The sequence below is a fragment of the Pristiophorus japonicus genome (genome assembly GCF_044704955.1).
Source record: "Pristiophorus japonicus isolate sPriJap1 chromosome 24 unlocalized genomic scaffold, sPriJap1.hap1 SUPER_24_unloc_1, whole genome shotgun sequence".
NCBI lineage: Eukaryota > Metazoa > Chordata > Chondrichthyes > Pristiophoridae > Pristiophorus > Pristiophorus japonicus.
The window spans coordinates 1,359,298-1,378,133 of record NW_027250648.1 but is presented as its reverse complement, the minus strand read 5'-3'; the positions used below and the strand labels follow the sequence as shown (position 1 = coordinate 1,378,133).

The following is an 18,836-nucleotide window of genomic DNA, read 5'->3' as shown; positions in this document are numbered from 1 at the left end:
TTAAACCGGGCTGGGACTAGTGTCCTGGCGAATCGAATAACTGGGCTGGTAGATAGGGCTTTAAACTAATAAGGAGGAAGGAGGATTCAGATAAGAGTTCATCTATTAGTCTGAAGAGAAAAGTCAAGGCTGTAGAGCAGAACAGTGGTTTGGATAACATCAAGCAGATTGTCTGAGGAAGGGGCAGGGAGTTGACTAACGGTAATAGGGCATTAGGGACTAAGGCCACATCAGGGAAAAATAGCAAAACGTTAAAATTAAAGGGGATATATCTGAATGCACAAAGCATTTGTAACAAGATGGATGAATCAATGTCACAGAGATGAATGGGTTGATTTTGAAGCCATTACTGCAGGGTGACCAAGGTTGGGAACTAAATATTCCAGGGTACTTGACTTTTAGAAAAGATAGGCAAAATGGAAAAGGAAGTGGGGTAGCCCTGATAATAAAGACTGAGATAAAGACAGTAGAGGGAAAGGATCTTAGGCCAGAAAATCAGGATATAGAATCAGTATGGGTGGAGCTACAAAATAACAAAGAGCAGAAAACGTTGGTGGGACTAATTTATTGGCCCCCAAAGAGTAATCCGTGTTGGACAGAGTATAAACCAGGAAATTATAGGAACATGTAACAAAGGTAATACAGTAATCATGGCGAAGGTCATGGTTCATATAGACTGGGCAAACCAAATTGGCAAAAGTAGTTTGGAGGGCGAGTTTATGGAATGCATTCGGGACAGTTTTCCTGAATAGTATGTCGAGGAACCAACCAGGGAACAGGCTATTGTAGATCTTGTATTACGTAATGAGACAGGATTAATTAGTAATTTTATTGTAAAGGATCCTCTGGGGAACTGTGATCATAACATGGTAGGATTTCATAGTGAGTTTGATGTGGTTAAGTCTGAACCTGGGGTCTTAAATTTAAACACAGCCAATTACGGAGGTCTGGGGTGCGAGGGGGCTGAGGTAGATTGGGAAATTAAATTCAAAGATATGACGGTAGATAAGCATTTGAAGAAATAATTCCTAATCCTCCATGAATATACAGTCCTTTGAGGAATAAAAACTCCACTGGAAAAGTGTTCCATCCGTGGCTAATTAGAGAAGTTAAGGATAGTATTACATTAAAAGAAGCTTACAATGGTGCAAAAAATAGTAAGCCTGAAGATTGGGATGCTTTTAGAAATCAGCAAGGAGTCCACTAAATTGATAGAGGGAGAAAACAAGCAAGAAACATAAAATCAGATTGTAATAGCTTTTACAAGTATGTAAAAAGAAATTCGTGAAAGTAAATGTAGGTCCCTTAAAGGCAGAGACAGGAGAAATGAATGCTGCCAAATCCCCTGGACCTGATGGCCTACACTGTAGAGCTTTAAAAGAGGTGGTTGCAGAGATAGTAGATGTATTGGTTTTGATCTAGAATGGTTCCCATGGATTGGAAGGTAGCAAATGCAAACCTGCTATTCAAGAAAGGAGGGAGAGCGAAAACAGGGAACTATAGACCAGTTAGCCTGACATCAGTCATCGGAAAAATGCTAGAATCTATTATTAAGGACAATATGATAGGCAGAGCCTACACGGCTTTATAAAAGGGAAATCGTGTTTGACAAATCTATCAGTTTTTGAGGGTGTAACTAGCACAATCGATAAGGTTGAACCAGTTGGTCAGTGTTCCTCCTTTTTAATTGGGTACGGGGCCCCTTTAAGGGACCGTGCAGCTTATTCTAAATATATGCACGATTTCTCCTATTTCAAAGGTAGTGAGTCGGATGTGCAGGGGGTCCGGGGAGCGCTGTGCAGGGGGAGGGCTGGAGAGCGCTGTGCGGGGGGAGGGCTGGAGAGCGCTGTGCGGGGGGGGGGGGGGAGGGGGAGGTGGAGTGCTGCGTGGGGGGAGGGGGAGGTGGAGTGCTGTGGGGGGAGGGGGAGGTGGAGTGCTGTGGGGGAGGGGAGCGCTGTGTGGGGCGGGAGGGAGGGAGCGCTGTGGGGGGGAGGGGGGGGGAGAGGGAGCGCTGTGGGGCGGGGGGAGGGAGCGCTGTGGGGGGGAGGGGGGGGAGAGGGAGCGCTGTGGGGCGGGGGGGAGGGAGCGCTGTGGGGGGGAGGGGGGGGGGGAGAGGGAGCGCTGTGGGGCGGGAGGGAGGGAGCGCTGTGGGGGGGAGGGGGGGGGAGAGGGAGCGCTGTGGGGGGGAGGGGGGGGAGAGGGAGCGCTGTGGGGGGGGGGGGAGGGAGCGCTGTGGGGGGGGGGGGGGGGAGAGGGAGCGCTGTGGGGCGGGGGGGAGAGAGGGAGCGCTGTGGGGCGGGGGGGAGGGAGCGCTGTGGGGGGGAGGGGGGGGGAGAGGGAGCGCTGTGGGGCGGGAGGGAGGGAGCGCTGTGGGGGGGAGGGGGGGGGAGAGGGAGCGCTGTGGGGGGGAGGGGGGGGGAGAGGGAGCGCTGTGGGGCGGGAGGGAGGGAGTGCTGTGGGGGGGGGGGGGAGAGGGAGCGCTGTGGGGCGGGGGGGAGGGAGCGCTGTGGGGGGGAGGGGGGGGAGAGGGAGCGCTGTGGGGCGGGGGGGAGGGAGCGCTGTGGGGGGAGGGGGGGGGAGAGGGAGCGCTGTGGGGGGGAGGGGGGGGAGAGGGAGCGCTGTGGGGCGGGGGGGAGGGAGCGCTGTGGGGGGGGGGGGGGGGGAGAGGGAGCGCTGTGGGGCGGGGGGGAGAGAGGGAGCGCTGTGGGGGGGGGGGGAAAGAGAGAGCGCTGTTGGGGGGGGGGGGGGAGAGGGAGCTCTGTGGGGGGGGGGGGAAGAGGGAGCGCTGTGGGGGGGGGGGGGAGGGAAGAGGGAGCGCTGTGGGGGGGGGGGGGGGGAAGAGGAAGCGCTGTGGGGGGGGGGGGAGAGGGAGCGCTGTGGGGGGAGGGTGGGGAGAGAGGGAGCGCTGTGGGGGGGGGGGGGAGAGAGGGAGCGCTGTGGGGGGGGGGGAGGAGAGAGGGAGCGCTGTGGGGGGGGGGGAGAGGGAGCGCTGTGGGGGGGGGGGAGGAGAGCGCTGTGGGGGGGGGGAGGGAGCGCTGTGGGGGGGGGGAGGGGGGAGCGCTGTGGGGAGGGGGAGGGGGGAGCGCTGTGGGGAGGGGGAGGGGGGAGCGCTGTGGGGAGGGGAGGGGGGAGCGCTGTGGGGGGGGGGAGGGGGGAGGAGCGCTGTGGGGGGGGGGAGGAGGGGGGAGCGCTGTGGGGGGGGGAGGGGGGGGCGCTGTGGGGGGAGGGGCGCTGTGGGGGGGGAGCGCTGTGGGGGGGGGAGGAGGGGGGAGCGCTGTGGGGGGGGGAGGGGGGGCGCTGTGGGGGGGGAGCGCTGTGGGGGGGGGAGGGGGGAGCGCCGTGGGGGGGGAGGGGGGGGCGCTGTGGGGGGGGAGCACTGTGGGGGGGGGGAGGGGGGAGCGCTGTGGGGGGGGGGAGGAGGGGGGAGCGCTGTGGGGGGGGAGGGAGGGGCGCAGTGGGGGGGGGGGGAGCACTGTGGGGGGGGGAGGGGGGGGCGCTGTGGGGGGGGGAGGGAGGGCCGCAGTGGGGGGGGGGGGAGCACTGTGGGGGGGGGGGCAGTGCTGCACGGGGGGGGTAAGTGCTGTGCGGCTGCACAGTTTAAAGGGAACACTGCAGTCGATGTAGTATTTTGGGATTTTCAGGAGGCATTCTATAAGGTGCCACACACAAGAGGCTGTTACATAAGATTATGGGGCTCATGGAATTGTGGGTAATATATTAGGATGGATAGAGGATTGGTTAACGGTCAGAAAACAGAGAGTAAGGACAAGTGGTTTCAGGTTGGCAGGCTGTAACTAGTGGGGTGCTGCAAGGATCAGTGCTGGGTCCTCAGCTATTTACAATCTATATCAATGACTTAGATGAGGGAACCCAGTGTAATATATCCAAGTTTGCTGACGATATAAAGCTAGGTAGAAAGTAAGCTGTGAGCAGGATATAAGATCGGTTAAGTGATTTGCAAGAAATTGGCAGATGGAGTATAATGTGGGGAAATGTGAAATTATCCACTTTGGTCGGAAGATTGGAAAAGCAGATTTTTGTTGAAGGTGAGAGTAAATGTTGGTATTGTACATGAATCACAGGTTAACATGCAGGTACAGCAAGCAATTAGGAAGAGAAATAGCATGTTAGCGTTTATTGCAAGGGTTTGGAGTTTTCGAGTAAGGCAGTCTTGCAGCAGTTGTGGTGAGGCCACACCTGGCGTACTGTGCACAGTTCTGGTCTCCTTACCTAATGAAGGATTTACTTGCCTTAGAGGGAGTGCAATGAAGATTCACCAGATTGATCCCTGGGATGAGAGAGATTGAGTAGAATGGGCCTATGCTCTCTGGAGTTTGGAAGAATGAGAGGGCTAGACAGGCTGTTTTCCCTAGCTGCAGAGTCTAAGACTAGAGGTCACAGTTTCAGGATAAGGGATCGGCCATTTAGGACTGAGATGAGGAGAAACTTCTTCACTCAGCGTGTTGCAAGCCTTTGGAATTCTCTACCCCAGAGGGCTGTGGATGCTCAGTTGATGAGTATATTCAACACTGAGACCGAGAGGATTTTGGGCACTAAATGTATCAAGGGATAGGGGGATCGGGCAGAAAGGTGGAGTTGATGTAAGTGTTTTGCCGTGATCTTATTGAATGGCGGAGCAGGCTCGGGGGGCCGTATGGCCTACTCCTGCTCCGATTTCTTATGGTTTTATGTTAGGGATACATAAACGGCCAGAAATGAAGAAGCGCAGAGTTGTCGGAGTGGTGACTAAGACAAAGAGGGCTGAGGCCTTGGAAGGATTTTAACAGGAGGCCACGCCGGACCCAATGGAATGCTGGCCTTTATCTCCAGGGGGCGGAAATACAAACGGGTGGAATTTATGTTGTAGTTGTATAAAGCATTGGTTAGACTGTATCTGGGGTGACTGTGTTCAGTTCTGGGCACCACAGGGTGGATACATTGGCCTTGGAGTGCAGATACACCAGAATAATACTGGGGCTAAGAGGTACATGATGAGGAAAGGTTGCAGAGATTAGACTTGTATTCCTTGAATAAAAAGATTAAGGGGTGAACTCATTAAGGGGTTTGAGATGCTTAAAAGATTTAATAGGGTAGATAGAGAGAAACTATTTTCTCTGTGGGGGGCTTAATATTAAAATTAGAGCTCGGCTATTCAGGGGTGATGCCAGGTAACACTTCATCACACAAAGGGTAATGGTCATTGGAAATCCCGCCCAAAAAGCTGCAGAGGCTGGGGGTCATTGAAAATTTCAAAACTGAGATTGATAAATTTTTGTCAGGCAAGGTATTAAGGGATACTGAACCAGCGCGGGTAGATGGAGTTAAGACAGATTAGACACGATTGAATTGAATGACGGAACTGACTCGAGGGACTGAATGGCCTCCTCCTGCTCCTGTTAAAACAGGCCGAGGCACTTGGACTGATCAATGATGTTCAGTTCCAGGAGTTACCTGTTAACCAGACGAGGTAGGAGTGTCAGATTTCTTTCTCGAAGTTATATCAATTAATCAGTTGTTGCTTTATGACAAACATTTGGCTGGTGCCGTCCCACAAACTAACAAACTTATTGAATTCATAATCTGTGTCATTTTTCTTTATTCGTTCATGGGATGTGGACACCACTGGCAAGGCCGGATTTTAATGCCCATTCCTAACTGCCCTCGAGAGGCCTCCTTGAACCGCTGCAGTGCGTGCGGTGATAGCCACTAACCACCGTACCCTTCTGATCTGCCAATGCTGCTGTATAACTGAGTGCTGGGGGACTGAGAGGTTTGGGGGCAGTGGAAGAGCGAGGAGCTTGAGGAGACAAGATGTGAAGGCAGGCAGGCCGAAAGCCAATTAAATTTCCCATCTCTCCCTGTGGGGAAGTGCCCAGCATCTGTTCCGCTCAATGTAGAATCAGGGCCCAAATACATATCCCACCCCTCCATAATCTGAGGACCGGCACATTGAAACTTATTGAGGCATTATTTTTACCAGTTCAGCTCGTAGAGACAGTGCGTAACTGAACAAAGTTGGACTGGAGACATAGGACCCAAGTTTCCACACGCGGCAAAACAGGTGCCCCTCCGAGCTGGGCGCCCGTTTTTCGCGCCGAAAACGGCACCTGAAAAAAAAAAACGCGCTATTCTCGAGCGCTTTGCAGCTCGATGTCAGCTTGGCGCGGCGCCCAGGGGGCGGAGCCTACCACTCGCGCCGATTTTGTAAGTAGGAGGGGGCGGGTACCATTTAAATGAGTTTTTTTCGTGCCGGCAACCCTGCGCGTGCGCGTTGGAGCGTTGTCGCACGCGCAGTGTGAAGGAAACATTGGCACTCGGCCATTTTTGTAGTTCTTTGTAGCTGTTCAATTTTTAACATTTTTTAATAAAACCACATTGCCCTTCCATGATCAGCACTGAGGCTTCTTGCAGCAGGGAGAAGGCTGCAGGTAGCCTCAGAAGTTGAGGCAGCCGTTTCCCGACGGGCCCGACCGACGGCAGGGGGGCCTTCCACCCCCGCCCTGCCGTCGGGAATAGCTGCCTGAACTTCTGAGGCTTCCTGCAGCCTTCTCCCTGCCTCCCACCCCGCTGCCGTCGGTCGGGCCCTCACTGCCTCCCCCCCACCCACCTGCCGTCGGGAACGGCTGCCTCAACTTGTGAGGCTTCCTGCAGCCTTCTCCCTGCCTGGAAGGCCTGCCTGAAGCACTTTCACACAGGTAGGAACATGGTTTATTGAATCTTTTCTTTGCTTATAAATTTTTATTCAGGTTGGAATTATTTGTATAATATTTGTATAAGTATAACTAAGGATTTATTGTAGAATGTAATGACTTCCCGCCGCCCCCCCCCCACCCCGGCGAGGTGGTGTTCGGGCGGGGCCCTGGGGAGGTTACATGATCTTCTGCACCTTTTTGTTATTTTCTGGTTCCCTTCGAAGTTAGTTTAAACTCTCCCACCAGCACTAGTTACCCTCTCAGTGAGAACATTGGTCCCACTCTGTACAGGTACAAACCGTCCACTTGGTACAGGTGCCCCTCCCCCTGGTACAGGTGCCCCTTCACATCCACGTGGTACAAGTGCCCCTCCTTGTCCCCCTGCTACAGGTGTCCCTCCCCGGCCATCTGGTACAGGTGTCCCTCCCCGGCCATCTGGTACAGGTGTCCCTCCCTGTCCACCTGCTACAGGTGTCCCTCCCCGGCCATCTGGTACAGGTGTCCCTCCCCGGCCATCTGGTACAGGTGTCCCTCCTTGTCCCCCTGCTACAGGTGTCCCTCCTTGTCCCCCTGCTACAGGTGTCCCTCCCCGGCCATCTGGTACAGGTGTCCCTCCTTGTCCCCCTGCTACAGGTGTCCCTCCCCAGCCATCTGGTACAGGTGTCCCTCCCTGTCCACCTGCTACAGGTATCCCTCCCCGGCCATCTGGTACAGGTGTCCCTCCCTGTCCACCTGCTACAGGTGTCCCTCCCCGGCCATCTGGTACAGGTGTCCCTCCCTGTCCACCTGCTACAGGTGTCCCTCCCCGGCCATCTGGTACAGGTGTCCCTCCCTGTCCACCTGCTACAGGTGTCCCTCCCTGGCCATCTGGTACAGGTGCCCCTTCCCCCAATGCCCTGAGATTTGAAACCCTTCCTCCTGCACCACTTCTCCAGCCACGCATTTACCTACATTATCATTCTGCTTCTGTACTCACTAGCACGTGGCACTGGGAGTAATCCTGAGATTACTACCTTCGAGATTCTGCTTTTTAAATCTTTTTCCTAGCTCCAGAAGGACTTCAACACTATTTTTACTTGTCATTGGTCCCAATGTAGACCACAACTTCTGGCCGTTCCCCCTGCTGCTGCAGAATGTCCTACCCCCTACTCGGTGATGTCCTTTACCCTGGCACCGGGGAGGCAACACACCATTGTGAAGAGAACTGTAATCCTCTTCAGAAGGACCCAGAGCTTCATAGATTGAGCAGACAAAAGGCAGATGAAATGTAAGGGTCAACCTTTGCTCAATGAAGCCCTCTTGCCTCCGAGACATAAAGTTCAATTCCCAGAGAGCGGAGCACATAATCAAGGCTGACATGTATGCAATATGGAGGGGAATGCCGCACTGTTGGAGATGTCATCTTTTGGATGAAATGTTAAAATCAAGATCTTGTCTCCCTCTCAGGTAGGTGTAAAAGATCCCATGGTACTTTCAATGGATTTTCCCTGGTGCCCTGGTCAATGTTGATCCCTCAACCAACATCACAAACAGATTTACTGGCCATTTGTTTGTGGGAGCTTGCTGTGTGCAAATTGACTGTCGTCTGTCCCTACATTACCACAGTGAATACACTTCAAAAGAACTTCATTGGCTGTGAACCGTTTTGGGACGTTCTGAGATTGTGAAAGGCGGTATCTCCTGGACTAGTGTCGATCGCCTGGATGGGTCGGAGAGGAATATCCCAGATTTTTTTCTCCCTACATTGGCCTGGGTTTTTGCCTCTCCCAGGAGATCACATGGCTCCGGATGGGGTGGAGTGCAGATGTTTTCAGTATAAGGGGTGTCACAGTTGTGGTGAGGCGGACTGGTTGGGCTGGGTGCTCTTTGCCTTTCCGTCATTGTTCATAGGTTTATATGTAACCTTCAGGGCTGCTGACCGAGGGCCGTTTGTCGGCCGGCGCGGACACGATGGGCCGAAATGGCCTCCTTCTGCGCTGTAAATTTCTATGTCTCTATATAAATGCAAGTTCTTTCTTTTGTGTGGGAAAAATTTGAAGTAGTACATTTTGCAAGGAAGAATATAGAAAGGACATATCAACTTTAAAAGAAACAGACTTTCAGGTTTGTGTATCTTTATCTCCAACAGTGGAGCACAAGTTGATAAAGCTGATAAAAAGCATATAGGATTCTAGGTTTTATAAATAGGAACATAGATTGCAAAAGCTAAAAAGGCAATGATAAACCTATACAAATCAACAGTTCAATTATTCTTCCGCGTTCAGGGTGCCTTACTTTAGGAAGGCCATGGAGAGAGGGCAGAAGAGATTTGCAAAGATGATGCCAGGGGCAATGTTTTAGTTAAGAGGAGAGACTAGAGAACTTAGGCTTTTTTGATGAGGACAAAGAAGGTTAAGCAGAGATCGAATAGAGATGTTCAGAATTATGAGGAGTTTTGATGTGTCAATTAGTGATTTCCAATTGGTTGGTGAATTGGTAACTAGAGGGCAGAAATTTATCAAAGAACGACGGCAGAGATTAGGCAAATTGATTTTGTGCGGGAAGTTTTCAGGACAAGGAATGCTCCACTAGGAACAGTGGTGGAGGCAGAATCCATAATAGCTTTTAAAAGAGAAGTGGATATATATTTGAAGAGAAAGTGCGAGGATGTGGAAAGGGCAGGAAATGGGAGCCCCTTCACATGGCAGTGTACTATCAAACATGATGGTTCGAAGGGAGAAGCAACGTGGCTGTAAAACTCCCTGCAATAAGTTCAACTGTAGTTCAATAGTTGATCCAATGAACATGCTCCGTGTGACAGGCTCGGTTACTAAGGACATATGATTTTTACAGGCTGCAGTTTTGTGCTATTCTGCTATCTCCAGTCACACTAAATAGATCAGAATGTACCAGCAATTTCAAACTTTTCCCATGACCCCCCCGGTAAACACCAAAACACTCCCAGGGATGCTCTGCAAACACCAGGGAGAAACATTTTACATCACTACTTTTGATCTGACACACTGGCAGAAATCCATGGTAAATATTAACACACGCCTAGATTTCCCTGCAAATACTGAAACAACAGGAGACATGTAAAAGGTTAGCAATGTTCAAAGTAGAAAAGTCATGTGGTTCGAGTGGGATGCATCCTGGGTTCCTGAGGGAAGTCTGAGTGGAAATTGCCAGAATCTTCCAATCCTACTTCGAGATGGGGGTAGTGCCGGAGGACTGGAAGATTGCAAATGTTACACTGCCGACCAAATAAGGGGAGAGGGATAAACCCAGTTACAACAGGCCAGTCAGCCTAGTGTCGGGGGTGGGGAAACTGTTAGAGACAATAATGTGGGAAACTATAAATTGGCACTTGGAAAAGAATGAAAAGAATGAAAGGCACCACGGATTTGTTAAAGGCAAATCTTGTGTGTCTAACTTGATTGAGTTCCTTGTTGAAATAACAGAGAGGCAGTGCTCTGAATGTTGTCTATATGGACTTTCAAATGGCTTTTGACAAAGTATCACAGAATAGAGTTGTAGAATAGAATTGTAGAAGGAAATGACCGGGGCCCAGGAGAGGCGAGGGCCCAGAGGCAGCACGGACCAGCCCACATTGCGATATGTGCACGCGCTCGGTCTGTGCAGCAGAGCAGGTCTCCAGTGGTCCTAGTTAACCCTTGCCACTGGACCAAGACCTAGCTCTGTCAAGCCCGTGTGGTGGCTGGTGTGCAACGGTCACCCCACATTAAAAAAATCCACGCACAGGTATCTTCCATCCTTCAACATGTAGTTCGGGATCTGGAATATTAGGTCCTTCATTGAAACACCTGTGAACTCATCCTTTTTTGGCGTGGAAGCAAGTCATCCTCGCTTTGAGGGACTGCCTATGATGATGATGACAGAATCGACTTGTTACCACAATTAAACCCATTCAAGTGAACAAAGGGGCAGGGATTGCTCAGATAGGAAATTGGCTGAGGGACAGAAAGCAGAGATCATGGTTTACAGACTGGAGGGAATTATACAGTGGTGTCCCCCAGGGGTCAGTATTAGGACCACTGCTCTTTTTCAGATATATGTTAATGACCTGGACTTGGGTATACAGAGTATCATTTCAATGTTTGCAAATAGTACAGAATTCAGAAATGTAGTGAACAGCAAGGAGGATACTAACAGGCTACAGGAGGACACAGAAAGACTGGTGAAATGGACAGGTACACACTACAGGGTACAGACAGACTGGTGAAATCGGCAGACACACACTACAGGACACAGACACACTGGTGAAATGAGTAGATACAGACTACAGGAGGGTACAGACAGACTAGTGAAATCGGCAGACACACGGCGGATGAAATTTATTCGAGAGAAGTGTGAATAGTGAGAGAGGCAATATAAACTAAATGGTACAATTTTAAAGACGATGCAGGAACAGAGACCTCTGGGTGTATGTACACAAAAGTTTGACGGTGACAGGACAAGTTGAGAAGGCTGTTAAAGAAGCAGATAGGATTCTTGCCTTTATTAATAGAGGCACAGAGTACAAAAGCAAGGAAGTTATGCTAAACACTTGTAACTCATTAGTTAGACCCCAGCTGGAGGAGTATGTCCAATTGTGGGCACCACACTGTAGGAAGGATGTCAAGGCCCTGGACCGGGTGTAGAGGAAATTGACCAGGATGGTAGTAGGGATCAGGGCCTTCAGTTACGTGGATAGATGGGAGACGCTGGGTTCTCCTTAGAGCAGAGAAGGTTAAGATGATATTTGATAGAGGTGTTCAAAATCATGAATTTTTTTGATGCAGTAAATAAGAAGAAGCTGTTACCAGTGGCAGAAGGGCCAGTAACCAAATTTAAGGCGACTGGCAATAGAATCAGAGGCAACATGAGAAAAAATGGTTCACCCGTCGAGTTGTTGTGATCTGGAATGCAGTCTGAAAGTTGGGGGACGCGGATGCAACAGTGACTTTCAAAAGGAAATTGGACAAATACTTGAAGATGAAAAATGACAGATCTATGGGAAAGAGAAAGGGATTGGATAGCCATACCAGAGCCAGCACAGGCATGACGTGCTGAATGGCCACCTTCTGTGCTGTATCATCTTGTGGTGATCCCAAGGATCCCATTAAAATAAAGGGGCCATCTCCTGTCCTAGTAATATCAGGAAGAGTGTGAATAAAGATATTTTATAAACACAGCAAGAGACTTGCATGTTATTAAGTCATGAACCACCAGTTGCATTTGAAAAATTCTTATGGGGACACCTTTCAAAAATGTCCAATCTTCAGCTCCTCTGACCTGCAGATTGTTTATCACAGATACGCCCATGGGAACCTCGCACATCAAATGTCTTTTAGCAAACAATTTCTCTTAACATTATCATTTCAGTTTTTTTCAAATCCCTTCTCTCTGACCATGATCATCCTTTCTGGATATGTAGTAGTTTTAGAAAGGCAAATCCTTTCCATATTAGCCCCATTCATGCTGAATGGGCTGAGAAACTAACATTGAAAGTAGAGAGATCCGACGGGTCAATCCGCTGACCAGACTGAAACAAGCTCACTTTACCTTGCTGTTTGGAGAAAATCTTCTTCTGCCGTTGCAGTTTGGGTATTCGTTCAATCACAGGATTGGAGAATGTGACCTGCCGAATGACAATGAGGCACAATTAACAAGTTTGCAGATGATACACTAGCTGTGTGGCTGATAGTGAGGAAGAAAGCTGCGGACTGCAGGAAGATATCAATGTACTGGTCGGGTGGGTAAACAGTGGCAAATGGAATTCAATCTGGAGAAGTGTGGGGTAATGCATTTGGGGAGGGCTGACAAGGAAAGGGAATGCACATTAAATGGTAAGACACCGAGAGTACAGAGGAACAAAGGGACCTCAGAGGGGCATAGATTTAAAATCATTGGTGGAAGGATTAGAGAGGAGTTGAGATGAACATTTTTCACCCAGGGAGGGGGGGAATCTGGAACTCACTGCCTGAAAGGGTGGTAGAGACAGAAACCCTCACCACATTTAAACAGTACTTGGATGTGCACTTGGGGAAGAGTGACCATAATATGGTGGAATTCTGCATTAGGATGGAGAATGAAACAGTTAATTCAGAGACCATGGTCCAGAACTTAAAGGCGGCTAACTTTGAAGGTATGAGGCGTGAATTGGCTAGGATAGATTGGCGAATGATACTTAAGTGGTTGACTGTGGATGGGCAATGGCAGACATTTAGAGACCACATGGATGAACTACAACAATTGTACATTCCTGTCTGGCGTAAAAATAAAAAAGGGAAGGTGGCTCAACCGTGGCTATCAAGGGAAATCAGGGATAGTATTAAAGCCAAGGAAGTGGCATACAAATTGGCCAGAAATAGCAGCGAACCCGGGGACTGGGAGAAATTTAGAACTCAGCAGAGGAGGACAAAGGGTTTGATTAGGGCAGGGAAAATGGAGTACGAGAAGAAGACGGATTGCAAAAGTTTCTATAGATATGTAAAGAGAAAAAGGTTAGTAAAGACAAACGTAGGTCCCCTGCAGTCAGAATCAGGGGAAGTCATAACGGGGGACAAAGAAATGGCAGACCAATTGAACAAGTACTTTGGTTCGGTATTCACTAAGGAGGACACAAACAACCTTCCGGATATAAAAGGGGTCAGAGGGTCTAGTAAGGAGCAGGAACTGAGGGAAATCCTTATTAGTCGGGAAATTGTATTGGGGAAATTGATGGGATTGAAGGCCGATAAATCCCCAGGGCCTGATGGACTGCATCCCAGAGTACTTAAGGAGGTGGCCTTGGAAATAGCGGATGCATTGACAGTCATTTTTCAACATTCCATTGACTCTGGATCAGTTCCTATCGAGTGGAGGGTAGCCAATGCAATCCCACGTTTTAAAAAAGGAGGGAGAGAGAAAACAGGGAATTATAGACCGGTCAGCCTGACCTCAGTAGTGGGTAAAATGATGGAATCAATTATTAAGGATGTCATAGCAGCGCATTTGGAAAGAGGTGACATGATAGGTCCAAGTCAGCATGGATTTGTGAAAGGGAAATCATGCTTGACAAATCTTCTGGAATTTTTTGAGGATGTTTCCAGTAGAGTGGACATGGGAGAACCAGTTGATGTGGTATATTTGGACTTTCAGAAGGCTTTCGACAAGGTCCCACACAAGAGATTAATGTGCAAAGTTAAAGCACATGGGATTGGGGGTAGTGTGCTGACGTGGATTGAGAACTGGTTGTCAGACAGGAAGCAAAGAGTAGGAGTAAATGGGGACTTTTCAGAATGGCAGGCAGTGACTAGTGGGGTACCGCAAGGTTCTGTGCTGGGGCCCCAGCTGTTTACACTGTACATTGATGATTTAGACGAGGGGATTAAATGTAGTATCTCCAAATTTGCGGATGACACTAAGTTGGGTGGCAGTGTGAGCTGCGAGGAGGATGCTATGAGGCTGCAGAGTGACTTGGATAGGTTAGGTGAGTGGGCAAATGCATGGCAGATGAAGTATAATGTGAATAAATGTGAGGTTATCCACTTTGGTGGTAAAAACAGAGAGACAGACTATTATCTGAATGGTGACAGATTAGGAAAAGGGGAGGTGCAACGAGACCTAGGTGTCATGGTACGTCAGTCAATGAAGGTTGGCATGCAGATACAGCAGGCGGTTAAGAAAGCAAATGGCATGTTGGCCTTCATAGCGAGGGGATTTGAGTGCAGGGGCAGGGAGGTGTTGCTACAGTTGTACAGGGCCTTGGTGAGGCCACACCTGGAGTATTATGTCCAGTTTTGGTCTCCTAACTTGAGGAAGGACATTCTTGCTATTGAGGCAGTGCAGCGAAGGTTCACCAGACTGATTCCCGGGATGGTGGGACTGACATATCAAGAAAGACTGGATCAACTGGGCTTGTATTCACTGGAATTCAGAAGAATGAGAGGGGACCTCATAGAAACGTTTAAAATTCTGACGGGTTTAGACAGGTTAGATGCAGGAAGAATGTTCCCAATGTTGGGGAAGTCCAGAACCAGGGGTCACAGTCTAAGGATAAGGGGTAAGCCATTTAGGACCGAGATGAGGAGACACTTCTTCAATCAGAGAGTGGTGAACCTGTGGAATTCTCTACCACAAAGTTGTTGAGGCCAATTCACTAAATATATTCAAAAGGGAATTCGATGAAGTCCTTACTACTAGGGGGATCAAGGGTATGGCGAGAAAGCAGGAAGGGGGTACTGAAGTTGCATGTTCAGCCATGAACTCATTGAATGGCGGTGCAGGTTAGAAGGGCCGAATGGCCTACTCCTGCACCTATTTTCGATGTTTCTATGAAGTGCTGTAACTACAGGGCTATGGACCTAAAGCTGGAAAGTGGGATTAGGCTGGAGAGCTATTTTTCAGCCAGCACAGACACGATGGGCCAAATGGCCTCCTTCTGTGCCGTAAATTTCTACGATTCTATGAATTGTGGAACCCACTAACTGTTAGAGCACAAGAGGAATCAGCCCTGTAACAAACGGAGCATTGAGCTGGTGAGCTGTGGAGACATGTCTCAGGTCACCACACATAACTGCTTCTTCCAAACAAGGCTTACACACTTCGTTACTGGCTCCATCCTCTGACAGGGTCATCAAAATCACCCTCTCTGCTTCATGGTCTTCCTCTACTTATCCTGTATCTGACTTAGTTGAAGTGTTTTTGTGCTGGTAAATCCTCTCACCATTCTTTAACTGAGTTATAAACAGTGCTCACTTCATGACATCGCAAAACACTTTGCTAGGTTAACGGACTTCAGTATTAAACTATCCATCAGAAGTAACGGCTAGGAACTGGGTGGTGTGATGGATCAACATTGGCCTTCCATCTGTACCAGCCGCGACCAGTGAGGGGCTTCGATGTGGAACATTTCAGCAGTCTCTATTCGGCTCCACGGCAGGATCGGAAGCACAAAGCTGCCCCAAATCCTCACCAACTGGCAATGTCACTCATGCCCGAGTCTTGCACAGCGATACCGTCATTGACTGGTGTGTGGCAGGAGAAAAGTAATGGCACGTAACGATCGTCGGTGAGGGAGCTTTGCTCTGTATCTGGCGATGTGAGACCACCCACACAGGAGGGACTGCTTGATACTGACATTGAATATGCCAAGACTGCATCAGCACAAAATAAAATAGGACATTGTATCATAAATACAGCTTCATGACATGCAAATATTTAATACCCCTCCCATACGAACATAGAAACATAGGGACATGGGACATTCAGCCCCTCGAGCCTCTTCCGCCATTTGATGAGATCATGGCTGATCTGTGATCTAACTCCATATAACCCCTGCCTTTGGCCCGTACCCCTCAATAACTTTGGTTAACAAAAAGCTATCAATTTCCAATTTAAAATTAACAATTGATCTAGTATCAATTGCTGTTGTGGAAGAGAGTTCCAAACTTCTACCGCCCTTTGTGCGTAGAAGTGTTTCCGAATTTCACTCATGAAAGGTCTGGCTCTAATTTTTAAATTATGCCCCCTAGTCCTAGACTCCTCAAACAGCGGGAATAGTCTCTCTCTATCTATCCTACACACACACACACAGACACATGCACGCGCACACAAATCCACGCACACACAAATCCACGCACACACAAATCCACGCACACACAAATCCACGCACACACAAATCCACGCACACACAAATCCACGCACACACAAATCCACGCACACACACACATGCACACACACACATGCACACACACACATCCAAATCCATCCACAGGCACATGCACACACACACACACACCCAAATCCATACACATACATATACACATACACAGGCACATGCACACACAGGCACACGCGCACAGGCACAAGAACATAACATAAGAATTAGGAGCAGGAGCCTGCGCCTCCATTCAATCACATCATGGCTCCTCCTCCCTGATTACTGAGACATGGCTGAATGAGGGGCAGTTATGGCAGCTCAACATTCCTGGTTACAGGGTTTTCAGACCGGATAAAGAAGGGGGTAAAAAAGGAGGGGGGTGTTGCAGCATTGATTAAAGAAACAATTACAGCTGTGAGGAGGGATGATATCTTAGAAGGATCATCTTAGAAGGACATATGGGTTGAATTGTAGAACAAAAAAGGGGTGATCACACTGCTGGGAGTGTAATATGGACCTCCAAACAGTCAGAGAGAGATGGAAGAGCAAATATATCGGCAGATTTCTGAGAAGTGCAAAAATTATAGAGCAGTAATAGTGGGGGATTTCAACTACCCTAATATTAACTGGGATAACATGGGTGTGAAAGGTATAGAGGGTGTGGAATTCCTAAAATGCATTCAGGAGAACTTTTTAGCCAGTATGTAGCAAGCCCAACAAGGGAGGGGCGATTCTGGACTTAGTTTTAGGAAATGAAACTGGGCAGGTGGAAGGGGTATCAGTGGGAGAGCATTTTGCTGCTTGTGATCATAATTCAGTTAGATTTAGGGTAGTTCTAGAAAAGGACAAAGATAGACCAGGAATAAAAGTTCTCAATTGGGGAAAGCCAATTTTACTAAGCTGAGATATGATTTTGCCAAAGTGGACTGGAAATAGCTACTTGAAGGTAAATCGGTGTCAGAGCAGTGGGAGGCATTCAAGGAGGAGATCCTGAGGGTTTAGCGCAAGTATGTTCCCATAAAGAAAAATGGTGGGACTAACAAATCTAGAGCCCCCTGGATGTCACGGTTCATACAGGGTAGGATAAAGAAAATAAGGGGGGCTTATGACATACCGAGGGCTCAATACTGCAAAAACCCTCGAGGAATATAGAGAGTGCAGGGGTACAATTAAAAAGGAAATTAGGAAAACAAAAAGAGAGCATGAAAATGTTTTGACAAGTAAAATCAAGGAAAACCTAAAGATGGTTTATAAATACATTAAGAGCAAGAGGATAACTAAGGAAAGAGTAGGGCCTATTAGAGACCATAAAGGTAATGTGTGTGTGAAGGCAGAAAACGTGGGTAGGATCCTTAATGAATACTTTGCGTCTGTTTTCATAAAACAGAGGAGCGATACAGACATAGGCTTTGTGGTTGATAATGAAAAAGAAAGCTGCAGACTGCAGGAAGATATCAATGTACTGGTCAGGTGGGCAGAACAGGGGCAAATGGAATTCAATCCGGATAAGTGTGAGGTAATACATTTGCGGAGGTCTAACAAGGCAAGGGAATACACATTAAATAGTACGATACTGAAAGATGTAGAGGAACGAAGGGACCTTGGGAGTACAATAGCAGGCCAGGTAGATAAGGTGGTTAAGGCGGCATATGAAATACTTGTCTTTATTAGTCGAGGCCTTGAATACAAGAGCAAGAACGTTATGCTTGAACTGTATAAAACACAGGTTAGACCGCAGCTGGAGTACTGCGTGCAGTTCTGGTCACCACATTACAGGAAGGATGTGATTGCACTGGAAAGGGTACAGAGGAGATTTACAAGAATGTTGCCTGGACTGGAGAATTTTGGTTATGAGGAAAGATTGGAGACACTGGATCTGTTTTCCTTGGGACAGAGGAGGCTGAGGGGAGACCTGATTGAGGTGTATAAAATTATGAGGGGCCTAGATAGAGTGGATAGGAAGGACCTGTTTCCTTTAGCAGAGGGGTCAACAACCAAGGGGCATAGATTTAAAATAATTGGTGGAAGGTTTAGTGGGGATTTGAGTATAAATATTTTCACCCAGAGGGTGGTGGGGATCTGGAACTCGCTGCCCGAGTGGTAGAGGCAGAAACCCTCACCATATTTAAAAAGTACTTGGATGTGTACTTACAGTGTCGTAACCTACAGGGCTACGGACCTAGAGCTGGAAAGTGGGATTAGGCTGGGTAGCTCTTAGTCGGCCGGCACAGACATGATGGGCCGAAATGGCCTCCTTCTGCGCTGTAAATTTCTATGATTCTATGACCTCCATTTGGAGGAGGTGACAGTGCATCTTCTACTAATAACAATAGCCTGTTTTCCCAAGCAACCCTCACACTGTCCCCAGTGCCTGGTTAAAGTATCTCAGAACCAGGCCGAGTCCCTAACCAACCATTCAGGAGGAATGGCCGGAGAACCTAAAATCTGAACTCGGGTGAATTTAAAGCCTTCGGTGTTTAGCTTTTCCCATTCAACACATCATCAGTGTGTGATAGTGC

At 48.9% G+C, this 18,836-nt stretch overlaps 1 protein-coding gene across 1 annotated transcript in view; it reads right to left on the bottom strand.

Annotated features, from left to right (window-relative positions):
* The window catches only part of pkn1a (protein kinase N1a), a 229,326-nt gene that overhangs the window by 70,580 nt on the left and 139,910 nt on the right, over positions 1 to 18,836 (bottom strand). Inside the window, exon 10 of the mRNA XM_070869845.1 lies at positions 12,237 to 12,312. Coding sequence (XP_070725946.1) covers positions 12,237 to 12,312 — 76 coding nt within the window. The remainder of the gene's footprint in view (positions 1 to 12,236; positions 12,313 to 18,836) is intronic.